This window comes from Pholis gunnellus, assembly GCF_910591455.1.
Source record: "Pholis gunnellus genome assembly, chromosome: 2".
Classification (NCBI taxonomy): domain Eukaryota; kingdom Metazoa; phylum Chordata; class Actinopteri; order Perciformes; family Pholidae; genus Pholis; species Pholis gunnellus.
Window position 1 is genome coordinate 9,543,149 of NC_136536.1, and position 21,739 is coordinate 9,564,887.

Here is a 21,739-nt window from a genome sequence, read left to right on the forward strand (position 1 = left end):
TCTCTTTTATGTCTTAGGTTTTGATAATGCTCTCAATCTATCTCTGTGTGTTACACTTCTGGCATAGACGGGTTTGTTTTTTTTTGGTTTACATACTGTTTTAGAAAAGCCTGTATGCTAGATGACATGCTGTCTACCCAGCATAGGTTAAGTCACATCCAGCATCAGCATCAAGAGTGGACAAGCTGTGCTCTGCGAGGCCGAACATGAGACCACAGAGAAATACAAAAGCAGAAACCTTATCTGGAATGTGATGATTGGTATACCGATGGAAACGTATCACCTCCGCACAGTAAAGCTTTATCTTAACAACTTTGTTACAATTAAACTAATCATCTCATGTTGTTATCTCTCTTGTGCAGCCACATCAACCAGAAGACGCAGTTTGAGAATCCAGTACAGGAAGCGAAGAGAAAGTTGAGCGTTGACGCGCCCACTGCAGTACTGCCGCCAGCAGCCACACCCTCAGGTAACTGCACCCACACACAGTGAAGCCCTCTGGAGCAGAAAGAATCTGCAATGGCGTGAGATCATTCTGATCTTCTCACTGCTGATTTATTTTTTTTCCCCTCGAATGTTATGTAAACGAGTGGCAACGGGGAGAGAGGAATGGAACATGTCAGTTCAGAAAATTCATTTTGATTTAGTTTTTAAACCAACCCACATTCAGACGGGTCACGTTTTCTTAAGAGAAGAAGGAATTTAACGCTGGCATGATACATTTTGGCAGATTAAGATGAACTCAACATTATAGATATTGATATTGTGGTTTTCCACAGATCTTTAGTCAGTTCTGCAATGTTTACATTAAGTGTCATGGTTTAGATTGAGGGCCGGGAAGTTTTGCTCAAACTGGTCATCAGGGAAATAGACAGGAATTGACATCATTTGCTCTAAATTGCATCCTGGAATTTGAGAGAGAGAGAGAGAGAGAGAGAGAGAGAGAGAGAGAGAGAGAGAGAGAGAGAGAGAGAGAGAGAGAGAGAGAGAGAGAGAGAGAGAGAGAGAGAGAGAGAGCACAAAGTAACACATGAAGAGTGCATAGTTTCAGTCTTTGACTCTTGATTTAAATATTCCTTGAAGAGAATTGAAATTGAAATTGTCTTGCAGCATGGCTGTAGCAATGGCAATGTTGGTTGTCGATTGGTCGATCCTTTTACAACTTTGGTTAACTTTAGATTGAAACATCTCACCGATGGATGGATTGACATGGAATTGTGTCCAGGCGTTCGTGGTCCCCAGAGGATGAATGCTACTGACTTTAGGTGCCCTCTTGACTTTTCATCTAGCACCACTTCGAGGTTGACATTTGTGTTTTTTAGGGAAATATCTCGACAACTGCTGGATGGATTGCCTTGAAATTAGGGTATAGACATTCCTGTCCCCAATTCAGGATAACTTGAAATAATTGCTGTGATCTCTTAACTTCTCATATAGCACCCTCATCAGGACAACATTGAAAGCTGCCCCTTCGCATCAGCCTTAACTGTACCTTTGTTTCGTGCTATTTATAGTAGCAAATATTTGCATGATAATACAAAAAGACTAAATAGTGATTATCCTAAACATGAAATCTGCTAAATATAATTTTTTTTTATGAATTGTCATTGTAAGCATGTTGGCATAGTGATGTTTGCTTTAGCCCATTTAGCTTTAGCTCAGTAACGTTTACAGTTGTCTGAGGTTTCCCTGCTCATCCAGCTGTTATGAGCTGCAGCACAGGTGTACACAGCATTATGAAGAAAGCCTTATTGAGACGCCTTTATAGTTCTTCTAGCTTTTTGTTTAGTGAGGGCAAAAAAAACAAATATAACAAAGTATTAGATGTGTTATCCAAATACCGGAGCACTTTTATGATCTCCTTCATGCAGAGAAGTCTTTCTGAAAGATGTTCTACCCGTTGACATGCTGCCGATGAATAGCCCATAGCCTCTGAAGCAATGATATTCAATTTGAATAATGGAACAGCGCTTCACTGGGCGGCAGATTTCCTTTTGACAGGGAGATTATGAAATGGGGGAGAGCTCTCCGACGTCTCTTTGAATATGCTTTTGCCCCAGTCGCTCACCGCAGTTCAAAGATCTCTTAAGAACAAAGAACGGGAGGGAGAGTAGAGGGACTGAGAAGGAGAAAGCGGTGGACTGTGGTTGAAAGTGACTTATGATCATAAATTGCATTTCTACTGGGTATCTGTTCATCATTTACCACCTGTGGCGAAAGATGCTGCTTGACTGTTCAAATGACCCTCTTCTCAGTCAGCTCTGAGAAGCGGAGAGGCCCTGTGTTGTTGTAACATGCGTATGAATTGTTCTGCTCTTCTGTGCGTGCACACACAAGACATGGCCACATTAGTATTCAAACTAGCCTCTGTATTTCAGACACCCCTTGGACAGAACTGTCTGCCTCGCTCAGTTGCGCGCAGAATCCCGCCTCCCACAGCCGAGGGTCTCTGCGGTCCGTGGATGATATTTCCTCTGTGTGCCACCGCCTCCAGCTTCAACTGGCTCCCCCCGCCTCCCCGTGCACATTCTGCACCTTCCCACCCTTGTTAATGAGAATGAATGGCTAGTGGTCTTGTGCAAGTGTGTGGCGGACGTACGTGAGGTGGCATCTAAACACTGTTTTGACAGGGCTGGCTTTGCCTGACCTCCCAGACAATGCCGCAGAGCACAGGAGCAAAGCGCAGCACTGTTCTCAGCCATAATTACAGCGCTGACAATCCTGTCTGACATTTTATATAATCGCTTCGCCCCCCTTCGAGAATACAGACTGTCCCTTTGTGGGCCACAGCTTAATCAAGAGCATGTAAACATGGCTTTGGCGTATAGCTGCCTTCCCAACCCGCACCCCGCTCTCTCTTTACTCCCCTGTCAGTGTTTCTTACAAGGTGAACCTGTAAGAAACACTGCGGACAGTCGGTTGAGAGTGAGTGTGAACATGGAAGGCCTGAGCAGTCTGAATCATGTCAAACCTGTATATTACACACATGCTCCCACCTTAAGTTCTCATGAGGAATATCGTGTTGGTGCATGCATCATTTTCATATATAATCTTGAAAATATCTCTGGCACAGCTGTCAGGCACACGTTTTTTTTTTTTTTTATATTAAGAGCGGTCACATTCATCTGCCAATTGCAATGCAATTATGCAAATCACAATCCCCTGACACATTGAGAGTGGTGTTGGAGAGGGGGGGGGGGGGGGCTTCTATCTGTACCCTCCCTAATGAGATTGATGTTCCACCATCTATCAGTGTGGGAACTGCCAGAGAAGAAGCCCCGCATGCAGGGACACGGCACATAACTCACAATCTCATAGGCCCACAGCACAGGGAGGAGCGAGCTAGGATTTAGTTAGAATGTCCCTCTTTCTGTCAAGGCTAACTCTTTCTCTCTGTCTCATTGCTCTTATCTCGCTCTCTTTCTCACACACACACACACACACACACACAGTCTATTATAATTCCTATCCTCTCTTCTAAAAAGCCCCGTTTACTCATCCTGCAGGCACCACAAAGGAAATTTGCAATGACAAGTTTACCTGGAAAATGGCAGGCAGGCTTCAGGATTAATTTATCACTGCCGTGAAAAGAAACGGTTGTTTGCGGTGAGACTGGGGCACAATATGTAGACATTTTGCAATAACTGGATGTTTATTGGGCTTCACAAACAGGAGCAGGAGACTCGCAAGTTTTGTGCGATTTGTTTGAGTTTGCAGTTAAGTTTCCGATGCTCTCGGAGTCTTTGTGTAATTACTGGCAGTGAGTGACGTGCTGTCACACGTTGTCACTGTGCCGAATGTTGTTAAGATGGAGACACATGGCACTTTGTGAGAACGTTTTTCTGTTTCTCTTCACATCCCAAGCTCATTTTCACATACACATGAATGCTCCCCTACCACATAGACTTCAAAGATGTGCTGCTCTTTTCTATCAAACTAATGCCGCTTTGTAATGTGTTCAAATGGAAGCAACAGAAGCAATTTAATATATAGTGATTACAGTAATTTTGGCATTAAAGATATTTTTCTCCATTTCCCCCTGTCCATTGCCTCTTGTCAATCTCTCTCCTCTTTTTTCCACCAACAGCAGAGGAGCCTGGCAGGGGAGCGCGGGTCTTCACACGAGATCCATCTCAGCTGCAGGGTTCCATCCTGCAGGCTGCACTTAGAAAAAGCCCCCAGGGCTTTGGGTTCACCATTATCGGAGGAGACCGACCCGACGAATTCCTTCAGGTCAAAAACGTCCTTCCCGATGGGCCTGCCGCGCATGACAACAAGATCGCCTCAGGTAGGCTTCCCCCACAGGCCTACTGTTTATAAAAGAGCACTCCAGTATCCCGACTGCACTTTGGCTGAGCAGTTTGACGCAATTCTACATGCCCACGATGCAAAGTCATACAAGGAGGAATTGAGACGAATAGGCTTTTCATTACTTGTCTAAACACAATCCAGCGTCACATTCACAGGTATGTTTGCATGGCATGAATGCCAGTACACCCAGTGACACTCGACTTGGTATTGGCATACGTGCTGTTCATAATACAGTTTTAATGTATCCCGAGTACACACAAACAAACACATTTCGAGGAAAAAACCCACCAAACTGGCTCTTTACCCTGAATGTCACATTGCTTGATCAAGCAAAAGTTTATGGTGTTCAGTGGAGCAGCTCTAAAAATAGGAAACATGTTCAGTTTATGGTTAACAACCAGATTTTATATGCAGCCGTATACAACGGATTTAATAGGCCCGCAAAGGCTGGTGGGTGACAAAGCCTGCTTATCTGCATAATGTTCTAATGCAGTAATCTGCAACACTGACATGTATGCTACATGTAGCTTTGCTGGTGTGCTTTCTATAATCCCACTAGTGCTACTTTAGCTCAGTAAATTCCCTTTTTATTGTGTATATATAAATACTGCCATCACATGGTGATTGTAGTAATTTGAAACACTGTCAGCGAAGCGCTTGCTTCGGGATTCACATTACAATAATATTGATTGCATTGAAAGCTCTTACGGCCACACCAGTGCTGCTGCTGAAGAACGAACATGAAAGTAGAACAGTGAGAGAGATTATTTCCAATGTTTCATTGCCCTTGAGGAGGAAGGTAATTGATTTAACCAAAACATTTTAAATGTAATTAATTTCATTAGGTACAAACAGGAAGCGCTGAGCTTTAACTTTATGTGACATTCTTCTGGATTTAAGACTTTCTGACTCCAGGCCTGGAGCGTTAATTCATGCCAAGGGTATAATTCAAGGTTCTGAGACTGTTTTACCTACAGCACTGTTATTGTTTTGAGGATGGTTAGTTATTAGATAAGTCATTGGAGATACGTGTAATGGGTTCTGAACAGGCACTACATTGGGATATGGAGCTCATTTCCGAGTGAAACCGTAGCTGTGTTATTGATTGTGTAGGTGGGCTGAATCCTCCACTGGGCTTTCAGCCAGCTAGCCAGTAAGCAATTCAGCTGCCCATCCAGGCCTATATCTCAGCCAGGCCAGGGGTGAGGAGAGTCTTCCCCCCCTTACAGACAAAAGTTAGACGAAGAGAACGGCACGTCAGTGACCTTGTTCTGTTTTATAATCGTGCTCGCTCTCTCCCAGGAGCAGAGGGAGAAAACATTTACAGATTCTACTTGAGCAATCCAGCTAGATAATTATCATGTCATTTATTGTGATGTCTTGTCATTGACGTTAGTGTCTCTCCTTTTATTGCACCTCTTTAAGTTTGCCTTTGTGTGTTGATCACAGTCCACACTGTCAAATGTGGCTGTTTCACAAACGTCTGACAGCTCTCTGTTCTTGCAGGCGACGTGATCGTGGACATCAACGGGGCATGTGTGCTGGGGAAGACTCACGCTGATGTGGTGCAGATGTTTCAGTCCATCCCCATCAACCAGTATGTGGACATGGTCCTTTGCCGGGGCTACCCCCTGCCTGAGGACTCCAGCAGCAGTGAGGAGGCTTCAGGAGGCCTCTCCAAGGACACTTCCCCTTCCCCCTCAACCTCCACGCCACAGGACCCCCACCATACAGTCTCAGATGGAGGAACCCTCCCCAGGCAGACTGCTGCAGTACCACACATGACCAACGGTGGACGCCACCACCACCACCATCTCCACCAACACCTTCCTCACGTCCCCAACCAAGAAGGCCCTGACCCCACTTTCTTACAGCCAGAGCTGGTGAGCGTGCCCTTGATGAAAGGCCCGGGGGGTTTCGGCTTTGCCATCGCCGATTGCCCCCTGGGCCAAAAGGTGAAGATGATCCTGGATGCCCAGTGGTGCCGCGGCCTGCTGAAGGGCGACGTTATCAAGGAGATCAACAGACAGAATGTCCAGACGTTGAGCCACTCCCAGGTGGTGGACATCCTCAAAGACCTCCCTGTGGGCAGCGAGGTCAACGTGCTGGTGCTTAGAGGAGGTGAGTTGGCCAGGAATGAGAGTTGCCGGAAGTGTACGGTGCAGCCGCAGGTAAGCCGGAACTAATCCTAAAAAGTATGTCGCAGCTGGCGGGGTTGCAGTGCCGACGCTGTGACTTCTCTTTTGTTAAAACCGCCGAGGTCTATATTAATCTACTCAGCTTACTGTTCAGACAACAAACAGGTGTTAGTGCCCAGAGATAGTCTAGAGGTGTAGACCCCGCGCTTCTGAAATCTTTTCAATCCCCACACAGCTTTGTGTCGCCTACATTATCATCTCCCTTGCGTTCCCTTTTCCCAAAAGAAAGCAACGAGTGAAACAACAGAGGGGAGAAGCCCACCCGCTTGCATTTGAAATTGATTCTTTAAGAGAGAAAGAAACAGTTGTTATGCCAAATTGACAAAGGTCTACTTTGAGGCCGTGTAACACGTAGCATGTTTTAATTTATAAACAGCAAGGTGGACTGTGGTTTTCTGGAGGTATTTGCTTGGACACAGATTCTCCCCATGTTAAGTAAAGCAATTTCATGCTCTGGTTGACACACAACTCTGCATCATCCGCCGCGCAGCTTCCCAAGCAGGGAGGAAGTGATGCTTAGTCACATGTTGAGCTGTGCTGGGAAGGTGAAGAGAGGTGGCAGTTTCAGTGATTCACTTGCTGCTCAGAGAGAAAGAGAGAAGGAAGGGAAGAGAGACGGAGCGTGGTGGGTAATCATTGCCCTTCTACCAACTTCAGGCGCTCTCTGATTTGATGTGCTTGTTCCTTTTTGCCTTTACTGCAGTGCAGTAGCCTAGATTCAAGAGTGTTGCACCCACATATCAGATGTACTCAGCTGGGCTCTGTTCTGAGCTCTAGGGGCTTGTCCTCTGCTTCATGTGTGTGTGTGAGCGTGTTTTACCCATCTTATGGGGACATCAATCTGATTGCACTTAATGTGGGGACTCGCCTTCCTTTTGGGAACAAAATGGGGACAAATTGCCAGTCCTCAAAATATATGTCATTATCATCTACACACTTCTCACGCTTTACTGAGCCGAGTCGGTGTGTGTGTGTGTGTGTGTGTGTGTGTTTGTGTGTCAGTGTCAGAGTGAAGCACGACTCCGCCCCTCGTGCAAAGACGGGCACAGAGACAGAGAGGGGAGGTTTGAGATGCTGCTTTTTTCCACGGAGATCTCACTAACTTCTAAAGTACCGATAGCAGAATCGATACGCCGGGTTTTTACTACTGTATAATCGGTTCCCGTTTAAAAAACCGAGTTTCGGGGGGGGGCATCCCTAGTTATGGTTATGTGTAGGGTTAGGGCAAGTCTCCAGGAAATGAATGTAACCAATGTAATGTCCCCAAAAGCCATGAGAACACGGCTGTGTGCGTGTGTGTGTGTAGCCGTTATTAATTAATTAAATGATGAGGTTATATAAGGTCTATAATAGGTATATAATGATGACATGTGCATTTGCAGAATGTGTGCAGAGGGTCTGTTTGTGTGCTACTGCTTAAAGAAGGGGCAGCTTTCCAGGACTAAAAGGAGCACCGCTGCAGGGCTTCCCTCAAGTCACCCATAAACCAGGATTAGTCTAGGCTTTGCTCCCAGCCAGGGGCTAGAACTCCCTTCCAGTGACAGCAGCTGAGAGAAATTAAACAGGAAATAATTTGGCCCTGATCCCTGGAAATGAGACACAGTAGTCTTCCCCGTGGGACATGCTCTGCACTCCGTGCCTGTGATACAGAGATGCTCATTTTTTGCAAGTCTCCTATGATTGTAATGAGAGTTCCACCATCTGCTGCATGCCACCCAGTCTGCTTAAAACAGCTATATCCAAGGAATTCAAAGTATGTACTGTATCATCACTCCTTTATTTTTTGTCGTACAGTATCAGCATTGATTAGTTGTTTGGAATTATTATATTATCACTTTAAACAGGCTATATAAAAAAAAACGCAATGTAAACTTTCCCTTGAATTAGATAACTGCATTGTCCCCCAATGGAATCCAACAATAGGAATCCAATAATAACTGAACCTATTTTTCATTAACAATTAACGTGTGACTGTATAATTGTATAATTACACTGGTTGTCCAACTAATGAGTATAATGATAATAATCCACTAACTCCACTGTGATATGATATGAGCAGATAGATACCGTTGGTGCTTTCGTACTTTTTATATTTAAAAAGGAATTTGAAAAAATATTTAAGATGTATTTATCCTACCCACACTATTTTACTGAGGACTTCATACAATTCTGTTGGTGACATTTAAAAGCTGGCTATGAAAATCTGCAGACTGAGAGCATTCAGCGTTCTTGCAGAGTAGCAAACAGCTGGCCGGTTTAACCCAGAGAAGTGCATGTTTCCCATGGCCTAGCCCTGGGGTCACCTCTGTGTCCTCCATCCTGTAGTGACATGTAAACCATTGGAGTATACTGCCCCCTACTGGTGGAATTACACCGAGACTCACTGACAGAGAGGAAAGCAGACCATGTACAGTATTTTCTTTTTTTTAAACTGTGATAAAACCTCTCACCGCTATTACTAAATTAACTAGAGGATGTAGTGTGAAGAAAGATGGAAAGAACAACTCATCCTTAAAGTGTTTTAAGCTATATGTTTGAATAGATCTTATTGTTGTTTGCATGATGAATTTAACATCCCCCTCCCCCTCTCTGCTTACAGGGCAGACATCGCCTGTGAAATCACTAAAACCAGTAAGTTGAAGCACCCATTTGTAATTTTTCTCCAATTTTGTGGGATGATAAAACTGCAGCTGAATTATTCAGAAGAAAAAGGTTTTAACTTGGTTACCCACAGCCGCCACTTAGTGTGTGTTAGTGTGTGTTAGTATGTGTGTGTGTGTGTGTGGGGGGTGCTGTGGAAGCTGTTAGTTACATTATTCAGTGAGCCCACATTAGCCAGGCTGTTATTTCTGGAACTGCATGTGGGTAAATATGCTGGCTCCTGGCAAACAGCAACTTAACATCCCTCTGTGTATGGGTGTTTAAGATGATGCCATGTTCAACAGCTTGTTCCTGTGCTGCTGCTCCATGCTGCACTCTTAAAATAGGAGCCGAGGCTGCAACAGGCTTATTAATACTGTTTTATTGGTTTAAGACATAATCACAACGTGTGCATGCACTATTTAAAAATATATTTTTATATCAAATGCTCCTGCTTTAGCTACATTTAGAAGATTTCATACTATGGTAACACTTTATAATAACCATCATTATTAAATAGTAAATTGATAGTTGATTAAAATGTTGTTATTTGTTAATGTCAACTTATTATTAGTAATGCTATAGTGTATGCTATTTTATCATTAGTTTGTGTAATATGAATTATATCATGTATTAAGTACAATTATTAACCATTAACAAAGTGTTACAAATATTTGGTCCATTGTTTTATGTTTGTTTCACAAATCATTTGGTAATCATTAATACACATTTAATATAGTATACAAAATGTTACAATGTGTAAAATAAGAAACTAGCAATAATTATAGCATTATTAATAATTAGTAATCATTAATTATCATTTCATTTGATTAGTAACAGTAAAATAACTATAGTTTAATTAACCGTCAATTTACCATTTATGAATGATGGTTACGTGTTAACAAATAAGGTATATTATATAGGAATAGGAGGACATTTACAGTGTATGTTTTCCGCTATGATGACCTGAAGTGTTAGTCAATAACCTGTGTTTCTCTTTATCACTACATCACTGCTCTTGTCTCTGCTCTTGTCTCTGTGTTGCAGTGCACGGCTCCCATGTCCCAAGGATTATCCCAGCCTACGCCTCAACAGGCTCCCCATCCCGCACCCCAGCTGATGCCTCATCCGAGCTCCCAGCCCATCGCACCGCCGCAGCAGCAGCAGGAGATAATTAACAGCACAGAGGCCCTCGGTCCGCCCGAGTTGGCCCCCAACCCGCTCCCTTTCCCTGTCAACACACTGCGCTCGTCTTCACCCAAACCGGACGCGTCTGAGCTCTACATGAAGTCCAAGGCCTTGCTTGACAGCAAGCGTAAGTGCACACAGTGAAACTCACAAGTGTTTTTTAGCCCCCATGGCTCGGGAGCCCTGTTAAAAAAAAAAAAGAGGACCAGGCACTTCGCATCATTCAACGTGATTATTAACATTTACATTTTTGGCCATAACTCGTGCGCTAATTATGGCAATTTCTTACAAATGTCAAATAAAATAAAATGATGGAGTGATGACATTTTGGACAGACGTCCAAGATGGATGTAAACTGCAACTATATTTTGTTGGAGGAGGCATACAACTGAGGCTGTAACTCTAGTTTGTCTAGCAATCATTTTTTTGAATTCCTCAGGTAGATAATGTATTATCCAAAATAAGGCTGCCCAATACAAGCTACCAGGGTCTAAACATCAATTGGTACTAAATGTACAATAAAGAAGCAAATGTTTTCTGTTGACCAACTTATCCGTTCATCTATTTCGATCATTTATTCTATCTACATGTGAATTTAAAAAAGATCATTTTATTTTAGTATTTCATCTGACAAAGGATAGCTGAAGCTCTCGGTTATCTAAAAAATATATTATAAAATAATATAATCTTTTAGATATTTAAATAAAATATTTCTTTCAGTTCGGTGGCTTTTACCGTAGTCTCCCAGTCTCGCACTGCATTATACGATACACACACTGCCCGGCAACACATAATACGCAAACAACATAATTCATGTGTCTTGTCTTCATGGCGAATAAAAAGCATTACTTACTCTCCTCTCCTCTCTGCAGCTCCTAATACCAAGGACCTGGATGTGTTCATCAAAAGAAACCAGGAGTCAGGATTTGGCTTCAGAGTCCTCGGAGGCGAGGGGCCGGATCAGCCGGTAGGCACATCAATATTAAAGCTGCATTCAGTTAAAAAGACAGACTTACTGCTATTGCTGTAGGACAATAGGAAAAAAATACAGCAAACCTCTATTTTGCAAGTAGAACACAAGATGCTCAAAGCAACTTAAAGGATTTCAGCTGATCATTTGCCATAATGCCCGTCAACCCTCGCGCTCACTCTGGCTCAGATCAGTGTGAACAAGCCGTTTCTCTCGTATCCTCCACAGGTGTACATCGGTGCCATCGTGCCGCTCGGTGCAGCCGAGAAGGACGGGCGCCTGCGAGCAGGGGATGAGCTCCTCTGTATAGATGGCGTGCCAGTCAAGGGCAAATCCCACAAACAGGTGCTTGAGCTGATGACCAACGCTGCCCGTAACGGCCAAGTCATGCTCACGGTCCGCCGGAAGCTGACACACTCAGGTGGGTCTGCTTTTGTATAATCAGCTCTACATTTCTCTGAGGGCACTCAAAGCTTTTTTAGCACGGCTTGTTGTTTTTACTCTCCTTGTTTCGATCAGTATGCTGGAGGAGGTCCTCCTGAGCAAAAGCTTTGATCTGGGATCGTTCTTTCACTAATCCTTTCAAATTTGTTCTGGGTGACTTCCTTGAAAGTGAAGAAATGAAGTTCAATCAATATTGACTTTTACTGTAGGATGTTATTCTATGCAGGCTTTTACCTAAAAGGAATTCTGTATTTACAAAAGTGTCTTTTCTCTGTGTTTATCTGTCGAGGCTGATAGGAGCCATGTGAAGGGCAGTGCAGATTAGATCAGCTGGTAGAGTTGATTTACATCTCAAAGGATGGAAAAATAGAATATGCTGTGTTTTCTTTTTTCAACAGCACAAACCCCTGCTGCATTCAGGCTTGTTTACCCCCACAAATAACCACTCCATGAATAGTACCAGCACTTTTTGAAATTACTTTGGATTTGATGTATTGCAACAACAGCTTTGATCACGTTGCAGAAATTAAGCATCAGTCATGTTAAAGGGTTTATGCTTTCAGAGCAGCGGTTTAGAAAGAGATTCCCTGATGCCGGCTGACAAAACAGCGACGCGGCAAAACAAATATACAATGAAGAGAGAGATGGAGGTAGATCAGCGTGTCTTATGAATAACAAAATTGTGAAGGGCTTTCATCTCAAGTGTCGAGTTGACAGTTATATTTCATGTGTGCAATAAACGCAGCAAAAAGGCTATCTTCAATAAAGCCGCTGTGCTTTGGATTATTTTTGGAGGGATCTGAAGGATGATAAATTGGGAACATTTTGACAAATAATTGTTCACGGCTTGAAGTGTATGTAATCTTCTTCAGAATGACCCCTGCATAAAATAAACATTTGTGTTTGCCCTGTTGGTGAAAGTGACACATTTGAATGTATATTGCAGTGGTGGAGGGAGCATCAATACCACAGACCAAAAATACATTATTGAATTATTATTATTGATGCATTTATGTGTTCATCACTGTAATGTTGCAGCTGGTAACGGTGGAACTTATTTTAATTATTCTATATACTGTAGACTAGCTAAACCTCAGTTCATTTATATTTGTTATCAAAAATCTAAATTTTCAAAGTAACCAGTCAGCTTTAAAATAAATGTAGTGGAGTAAGACGCACAATATTTTGCCTTTTAAGATGTAGCGCAGCAGGAAATGGAAATACTTGAATGAAGTACAAATACCTCAAAACAGTACTTGAGTGAATTTACTTGGTTACACTCCACCAATGGTCATTTGCCGTCTGGGCTGTCCCTCTCCTTTCAAAAAATGATGGACAGACATACTGGCATTGATATACAATTTCCTCGTTATTTTAGGAGAGCTGTTCCAAATGCGTGACCGTGAGCATAACCTTCTGTTTCTGTGCATTGTCATTTGTCAGATGGCGAAGAGGAGGAGAGCACTCAGCAGCCGCAGCATGTAGCATCCGCCCTGGTCAACAGCTCTCCCAAGATGCCGCATGTCGAGGTTCCGAATGCCGCCCAGCCTGTTCAGTCCTCCCGGCCAGAGTGCTTTGATGTCACTCTGCAACGCAGAGACAACGAGGGCTTTGGCTTTGTTATCCTGACGTCCAAGAACAAGCCCCCACCTGGAGGTCAGAAATCAAGAAAAAAACATCTTCTATACAACTTTTAAAAACATAGCGTTGTATCAAATAAATAAAAAAAGCATGAGGTCATTTATGGGGAGACAACCCAGGTGAATAGGGTAAGAATGTCACTCATGGATATCGCCAGGAAACTTCCCCATTTGATTAATTATATAAAGGCAATAATTTTTTTGTACAACAGGTTTTCTGAAAACATATGTGCTAATTTGCCTACATTTCCAGAACAGATATCTGAACACTGGAGAAAGCCAGGTCCAAAGTTCTTGTTTCAATTTGTTATCGTGGGAATTTTGGATAACTCTCTTCATCACTCCATAAATCAGACAAAGTGTAGTAAAATAAACACTTTTAGCCGTGCTAGCTCTAGGGATGCAAACATCTCAAGAACTATTGGATGGATTGCCATGAAGTTTCCCCATAGACATTCATGTTCTCCTTAGGATGAATCCCTCTGACTTTGTTCAACCCCTGATGTTTCATACTATGCATAAACCCGTGACTTTTCCCTCTAGCGCCATCATAAGGTTGACAATTGTGTTGGTTTCAGTGCTAAATAGCAAATGTAAGCATGCTAGCACGCTACATGAGAATGTTAACACTGCCGTTGTGAGCATGTCAGCATGCTGCTGTTAGCATTTAGCTCATAGCACTGCTGTGTCAAGGTATAGCCTCACACAGCTAGCGAGGCTGCAGTCTCTTAGTCTCGTGTTTTTTGAAATGTAAGACCATAATTCACTGAATTAGATGAGTAAATAGTTATACCGTTTATCACATAATATCCTGTACAACTTCAATCCATGTTTTTACATATAAGCCATGTATTGATTAGCTTCCCAGTAACTCAGAAATACTGCAATGCATTGTGATTTGAAAGGGATATCTTGATTTGGTGTTACTGAATCAGTGCTGTTCAAACATAGAACAAAAACAGCAACAGGTTGTGATTTCTTTGTTCTTCCCTGTTTCAGTTATACCTCACAAGATTGGCCGTATTATTGAGGGCAGCCCCACAGACCGTATAGGTCAGATGAAGGTGGGAGACCGTATCTCCGCTGTCAACGGCCTGTCCATCATGGAGCTGTCGCACAACGACATTGTCCAGCTCATCAAAGACGCCGGCAATTGTGTCACCCTCACTGTTGTGCCTGAAGATGGTAGGTTTGGCAAAGAGAATGTCTCAGTCCTGTGAAGCTGATTTCCAGAAAGCGTATATCAGAGTATTTAAGGAGTCAAAAGGAGGTTTTGAAATTGCTTTGTGGCATCCAATAGCAGATCACCAGATCTGCGCGTCATACTAAATGGTTGTGTTTGTGTGTGTTCACAGACAGTGCTCCTCCATCTGGAACAAATTCAGCCAAACAGAGCCCTTCGGCACAACACAGAGCTATGGGCCAACAGCCTCCCAGCTATCCAGACAGGTACACGAATATACACACACAAGCATTTCACACAAGCTTGCCAGGGTCCATCTCAGACACTGATCCCACTGGAGACAGTGTAATACATGTTCTGCCACTTGAACCATAAATCAGACCCAATCCTCTCAAAGCGGGCTCTGGTTTGTGCTACAATGTGGCCCATTAGCATCTCTTGTGGCCCTCTACTTGCCTTGTTATCCAGAAAGAGAGAGAATCCCCTCCGTGGTCACTGCTTGGATGGCGAAGCAAAGAAAAAGAGACAGATTAATAGGGAGTCTCACTTCCTCTTTGATCTTTCTTTTCAAACCAGATTACCTGTGTCAAACTTTTTAATCCATTGCTGCAGCAGCAATTCTCCACCATCGTTTTTCGCCCTCGGCCGCTCCGTTTTGCCGCCTATCAGCATGTGTTCCCCTTCTCCTCATTTAGCCCTCTGTCCGTTTCCTGGGCAGCACCCTCTCTCCTCTCCGTCTAATCTCCAAAACGTGCCTTGGGTCAGCCCGGGCTACATATGAGCCGAGGCTGTCAGCTTGGCTGCATGAAGTGTGTAAACTCTTCTCCATGCCAGAGCTGTTAAGAAGGACTAGACTCCTTTAGATAGTGTGTCAGCACAGCGAAGTTCCCACAAAGGCATTGTAATGAGTTCTACGAAGCATTAAAGTATGCCCTTGTTATCGTCCTGTAGAAGCAACATGGCTCTTTGAAGGATTTACATAGGTCAGCGTTGTATAATGAAACCGACAGAAAGAGGCTCACGCTGCTGTAACACAGGCGTGTGGGTAATACTGGACAGAGCTGAATGGGAAGAGAATGAGACCTATTCTCTGCTCTATTCACAATATTGAGCGTCCATACTTTTCATGTGCGGTAGCTCGTACACAGGCATTACTGCGAACATGACGCATACAAAGCCGGTGGAAGATTATGCTGCTGAAATTGTACCCTGTAATGATATGTCCTTATTTTTCTGTTTTAGAGTATTTGCTGAAATTCAATTCTCATCTCAAGATGAGATATTCTGCCATATTGTCATGAAACACCACTAAATATATTTCATACCCACAGTATGTTGGCCACATTATAATGTGTGTGTGTGTGGTCTTTTTTTGAGTAGAAATGGTGATACTGAGGTGAGGAACTCTTTCCCACCAAGCGAGATGGGAACACTCATCATGTCGGGCCCTAAGCAGGTAAGACTGTAGCCAGAATTATTGAATGTTTCTCAATTTTACAGTAAGTTACATCATGTTTGTACTTTACTCATTCTGCTCTGGTGCCAATTTGACCTTAATCAATTCTTAATTTGAGGGCTGTCCTTTTAAAATATATATCAACCAGTGATGACGACGGCGTGCAACCTTTATCTCATGTCTGTCAAGACATGTCCCGGTCTCAAAAGCTCATGTCCTTGTCTGTGAACTACAGGGCTGCTTTGTAGTGGAGCTGGACCGCAGCCAGCGGGGCTTCGGCTTCAGTCTGAGAGGAGGGAAAGAGTATAACATGGGCCTGTTTATCCTGCGACTGGCCGAGGACGGGCCTGCTCTTAACGATGGCAGGATACATGTGAGTTTATTTTGTGCGCTCTCTAGACAAAGACAACTGCATCCAAAGTTCACTCCTGATTTTTGTCTTATTTCTGATTATCATGCTCTACATTTTTTTGGGTGCTCTGGAGGATGTAGACAGGCAGTTAATGTCGCAATGTGGGGGGGGTCAGTTAGCTGTCGGCTCCAACTTGTGTGCGTGTAGATATACATTTTTTTTGCGCCATTAAATGTATGCGGACTTAGATACTTGCAGTTCCTGTTTGCAATGTACTCATTGACATTCAGACGATTAATGGATTGGATAATGCCATCATTTGGAAGAGCTAAGCGGGCCAAATTAGCAAGCCTAACTACAATAAATAACTTCCTGTTGTTTTGAGGGCACTGGCATGAACCTGCCCCTTTTACCCTTACGGCTCTCCCACTGCGCCTCACCTTCAACTCTCCGGCGCCCAGAAAGGGAGACGTTCTTCGCAGTTTAAAAACCTCTGGTTCTCACTTGAAAAAGAACAGAAAATGCACTTAATCTTGTTTAGAAAATTCTGAAAGACCCTTTGCTTGTAACATGTGTACAGTAAGCACGGATTATATCTGCACCACAGGTCGGAGATCAGATCGTGGAGATCAACGGCGAGGCCACCCAGGGCATCACGCACACTCGGGCAATTGAGCTGATCCAAGCAGGCGGCAGTAAAGTGCATCTGCTGCTCCGGCCCGGCCAGGGCTTGGTCCCGGATCACAGTGAGTGACTGCTGACGGCCGCATGCATGCACACACATTGTTACCGCTGCGTATAGATCGACACGATAGCACATTGACCATACGTATTATTAAGAAGGTTTTATATGGATATGCTTGATAGCAGGGTGCTGAGTTTTTTTTATTCTCATGCATGTGTTGCGAGCTTCTCTTGACTTTTCTCTCCTGTCATTCTCACTTCTATCTTTATCTGCTCCTGTTTTCTGCACTGTCACGGCCGTCTATTTCTACCTATTTATCTTTTCCTCCTCTAGGTCAGAACTCTTCTTCCACCCTGTGCTTCTACATGAAACCAGAGCATCACTAAAGGCCTCACTGCTTTTCTTGGTCTGTCCCTAATAACCTTGGTAAACCTTGTACTCCTTGTACTTTTGCCTTTGACCTCTCCTTTCAAAAGTGATTCATCTCCCAGATGTAAGTGTCGTTCTCTGTCCCTTCCTTCATCCCCATGATCAATTTGAAATAGATCAGTTAGCAGAGTTACTCTTCCCCTGGAGGGCTGAACCAAAGCAGTGAGTCCTAGAAGAACGAACAGACCTGCAGGAGCGCTGGGAGGCTTCAGAGCTCTGCAAGTTATTTTTTTTAAGGGTATTGCAAAAGCTGGGATGCCACTGAACACACACCTCCTCCTGAATGAAGATGCAGAGCTGGAGGAAAAAGCCTTAACTAGATATTGATCAGTGAGTGACAAGTGGCAAAAGGATCTGTGTGCATTCACTGGCATCCACCTTTCAATCCAAAGACCACATTAGAATGAATTTCTATGAGTTGTTGCTCCTAGAAATCCAAAATCTCATTTCAGCACCACTAAGTCCATCGCTCTTCTTTTTTTTTTTTTCTCTCTCTCTGATTTTCTGCTGCATCCCAATCACAGCTGTGCAATTCTTATCAGCTTGGGGGGAAATTGAAACGTCAGTGCTGGGTGAAAGCTATCACCTTTTCCATTGATGGCTGTCGTCGGCTGATACATATCTCAAACAAGGCAAATATTTCGAGAGATATTACAGGGTTATTACAGAAAGTGGGCACGGTGGACATCTTTTATTCACAATTAAGGATATTGTTCCTCTGTTGCATGACATATTTAATTATCTTACATTTTTATCAAAAGTGCGAAATATCCCATACAAGGGATATTTTAGCTTCTGCAGATCCTTGCAGTACATACATTGTCGCTCAGCTAGAACGTTTTCTTACTTGCCATTGTTTGTTTCTTAGGTTCAAAGGACAAAGTAACTATTCCAACCTCAAGCTTTCCCAGACTTTCTGAATCTGACGGGCACTCGGCTCCAGTCTCTCCGGCCTCTGTCTCCCTCTCTACCTCTGAACCGTCCCCGTCTTCACCCAAAACAACCGCCCCTGATGAGTTCTCCGGGGAGGATCCCAGGGTATCTGGGTCCCCTGGCGCTGGGCAGGAGCACGGTAGGCACGCGAACAGATCAAGAGGACAACAGCTCTCTCAACACAACCATAAGCGTACCACCAGCCCCAGCACCCAGACCAGAAAAACAAGCAGGAGTGACTCCAAGTTGGCTAGTCCCAAAAGAGCCACTGATGGCCGGGGAGATCGTGAAGAGCGCTCCGAGAGCCCCCGAAAAACCGAGCGAGGCCACAGCGGATCCCTGGAGGATGTGAGGAAGGAGAGAAAAGCCCAAGGGCAGAGAGACCACCACTCCTCTAGCCCCAGGAAGAGCTCGAAGAGGGAAAGTGACCCTGCTGTGCCTATGAAGAACCTGGAAGAGCCCCACAGCCCCCGGCGTCCAGCGGGCCAACAGCCCAGCATTGCCTCTGGAGAAGGGAAGGACCGGAGGTACAAGGAGGAGGATGCGGCCCACTGGCAAGAGAGGGTGGCTACAGAGAGCGGAGACAAAAGCTACGGGACCAGTGAGCGCCACAAGAAGAGCAAAAGGGCTGAGCAAGAGGCAGCGGCACAAAAATCCCATTCCCAAATGCACAGGGAGAGGGCCGGGTCGGAGGCTGATGGTGGCACCCTGAACCGGAAGAGTAGAAGAGAGAAGGGGGATAAGGAATCTCGGGAAGGCAAGCACCATGGGCCAACTGAAGAAGTGAATAGAAAGGATCCCAGAGGTTCAAACAGTAGCATCCAGGATCCCAGAGGTTCAAACAGTAGCATCCAGGACCCCAGCTGCAACGGGACCACTACCAGCAAGAAGGCTCCCATCACCCCTGGTCCATGGAAAGTTCCCAGTTCTGCTAAGATCCAGTCCCAGGTGGACACAACCTACGCAGATGTCTGATATCCTCCGACGACTCTCTGCGTATATATGAAGAAAAAAGCTGAGCCCCTGAAATATGGACATTAAGAATGGAAGGATCTTTTTTGTTTTTAGCAATCTCGGACAAAGCAGATCACTGTGTAACCAGCAACATAGCTTTCTCATTGCTTATATACATTTTTTATTTTTATTTTTTCACCCAGTTTGCCTCGGCCTTTCAGTTTGCATCAAGCTGCTGATGTCTGATCTGACGTGCATGCTTGCACCTTCCTGAGTATTTGTACCGCACGATGATCGTCGTGCGGTACATGCGTGAAACAGGTTGGTCCTGAGTGAGATTTTTGGATGCGACACTGAAGTCTATTTTGTGCCAATCAGAGACTCCGGTTCTAAAGAAGCTGCTCTGCATTGCACTCACTGTGAGACTGTTTTGTGGGTTATGAGAGAGACTGCTCTCCCTGGCTACCCGCCTCGATGAAGGATCCTGCTCTTCTTCTTCTTTTTCTTTAAAGGTTTAAGACTTATTCATGCAGTGACTTAGCTTTTCTCCCTTTGCCAGATTGATTCACTGTTCGCTGTCACTATTGGATGTAGTAGAGAGTGAGACGGTTGAGCTTCTCTTAAAATCGGCTGCAAAGGGTGACGGAGTGTCTCCTGCTGTGTCTGTTTTGTAAGAGCCTAGACTAGAGTTGTGGACTTGTTTGGGTGACCGTATTCCTGCACACGACAAGACTCTCTGATCCCGTTAGCTTATCGGAGGGTGGACAGACTACCCCGGAGCTTTTTATGCATCAATCAGCAGACCAGATACTTGTGGTTATAGTTCTAATGTTTGTTACTTATGTGTGTTAATAATAAAGCATAATGTAATTTATTGAAATGATATGTACACAAAAAACAATTAGTACACACGTCCATGCTGAGTCATTTCACTTTTGATGTGGACTTAATGGTAGAAATAGAATGTGTAGATAGGTATCACCGTCTGAAATAACAACACTATGAGATCTATACATTCTACTTCTGAGATATCGCGGTCTGTAAACTGTCACACGAGCCGGATTCATAATGTCGTCTACTGTTTAGCAGCTCTGTATGTTCGGTCCTCTGGCTCTGTGCGTAGGTATACAAGCAAACACAAGTATTTTATATATCGCTGTAGCGTTGACAATACGTAATCTGAAACAAATATTATTTAACAAAGTGATTTCACATAGTGACCCATGATTTAGATGAGTTGAGTTACCAGAGCTTGATTGTAAGAAGTGGCAAGTCTGCCTTCAACTTATAAGAGATATTGTATTTTTATCACAAATATAGGCACAAAAACACATTGTTTCTCTTAACCTCCAAATCTATCTTTGCTTATTTTAATTTAGGACATGACCCATAATGTGAGGGGAGGGGGGGGGGATATGTAAATGTTTGCTTAATTGTTCATCATCAACAACATCGTGGCTGTCACGTTTGTGTTATAATTTAGGCCAGACTCCCTCAGAATGAGGGAAAGTCTTCCCAGTGTGCTTCCCTGTGGTGGTTACAAACAGTGCACAATGTGAAAATGGCTTGACTGCTTCTTTTGGCGGTGCTCTTTGAATTTACTCTCTGAAGTTTATCAAATGTAATCAAACCGGGAATAAAGGCCTGGATAAAAAAAAATACATATATATATATATATATGTATGTATATTTTTTAATTTATTGGGATCAGTTGTGCCCTCCTCCTCCTCTGAAGACAAGATTAGTGTTGTTTAAATGTTGCTACTGTGGAGTACAGAGACACCTAGTGGTTCATAAAGTGCTATTCATAAACTCTTCATTGCTTGAACCGTACCCTCCTCAGCCTGCGTAAGGATGTACAGAAGTAACACGCGCATCTCTCGGTCGGTGAGACCACTTACTAATTTATTGTCCACTTTATTGTTGACATGATGGGCTACTGTATTATTTTACTGTTCATGACATTACCATGTATGATACTGTGGCCTTGCATTGCTCCAACATATATATATATATATTAAAAAAAGAGTCTTTTAGTTTTGACATCATGGTAGTTGTAAATGTTTATAAATTGTACAGCACCTGTATAAATATTTGCCTTCATGCAGAAAAAAAAAAAATCCTCTGTAAATCGTTTCATTATTTTTTTAAGGGAGCTGAGAGTAAAAGATATAAAAATGGGTGAAAAGTAATAATCTGGTCATGGCATTCTGTTCATGCACTGACAAATAAAGGTTTACTGAATAAACATGGCTGAAGTATTTGTTGTTTGTTTGTGGATTTAGGGGAGCATGTTGAGGCCTGTTAGAAGATGCACAAGTTGATTTAGCCTCAGTTTATATCGGCGGGTGTGCCA

General features: G+C 43.6%; 1 protein-coding gene across 1 annotated transcript in view; it reads left to right on the forward strand.

Moving 5' to 3' along the window:
* magi3a (membrane associated guanylate kinase, WW and PDZ domain containing 3a) overlaps positions 1-21,561 on the forward strand; it is a 108,027-nt gene extending 86,466 nt beyond the window's left edge. The window contains exons 8-21 of the mRNA XM_079173370.1: positions 363-469; positions 4,088-4,288; positions 5,818-6,432; positions 9,109-9,140; positions 10,197-10,464; positions 11,210-11,304; positions 11,536-11,728; positions 13,195-13,407; positions 14,391-14,576; positions 14,747-14,840; positions 15,955-16,030; positions 16,266-16,403; positions 16,990-17,128; positions 18,365-21,561. Of these exons, the coding sequence (XP_079029496.1) occupies positions 363-469; positions 4,088-4,288; positions 5,818-6,432; positions 9,109-9,140; positions 10,197-10,464; positions 11,210-11,304; positions 11,536-11,728; positions 13,195-13,407; positions 14,391-14,576; positions 14,747-14,840; positions 15,955-16,030; positions 16,266-16,403; positions 16,990-17,128; positions 18,365-19,404 (3,397 nt within the window). The 3' untranslated portion in view covers positions 19,405-21,561. The remainder of the gene's footprint in view (positions 1-362; positions 470-4,087; positions 4,289-5,817; positions 6,433-9,108; positions 9,141-10,196; positions 10,465-11,209; positions 11,305-11,535; positions 11,729-13,194; positions 13,408-14,390; positions 14,577-14,746; positions 14,841-15,954; positions 16,031-16,265; positions 16,404-16,989; positions 17,129-18,364) is intronic.
* Positions 21,562-21,739: the final 178 nt, after the last annotated feature.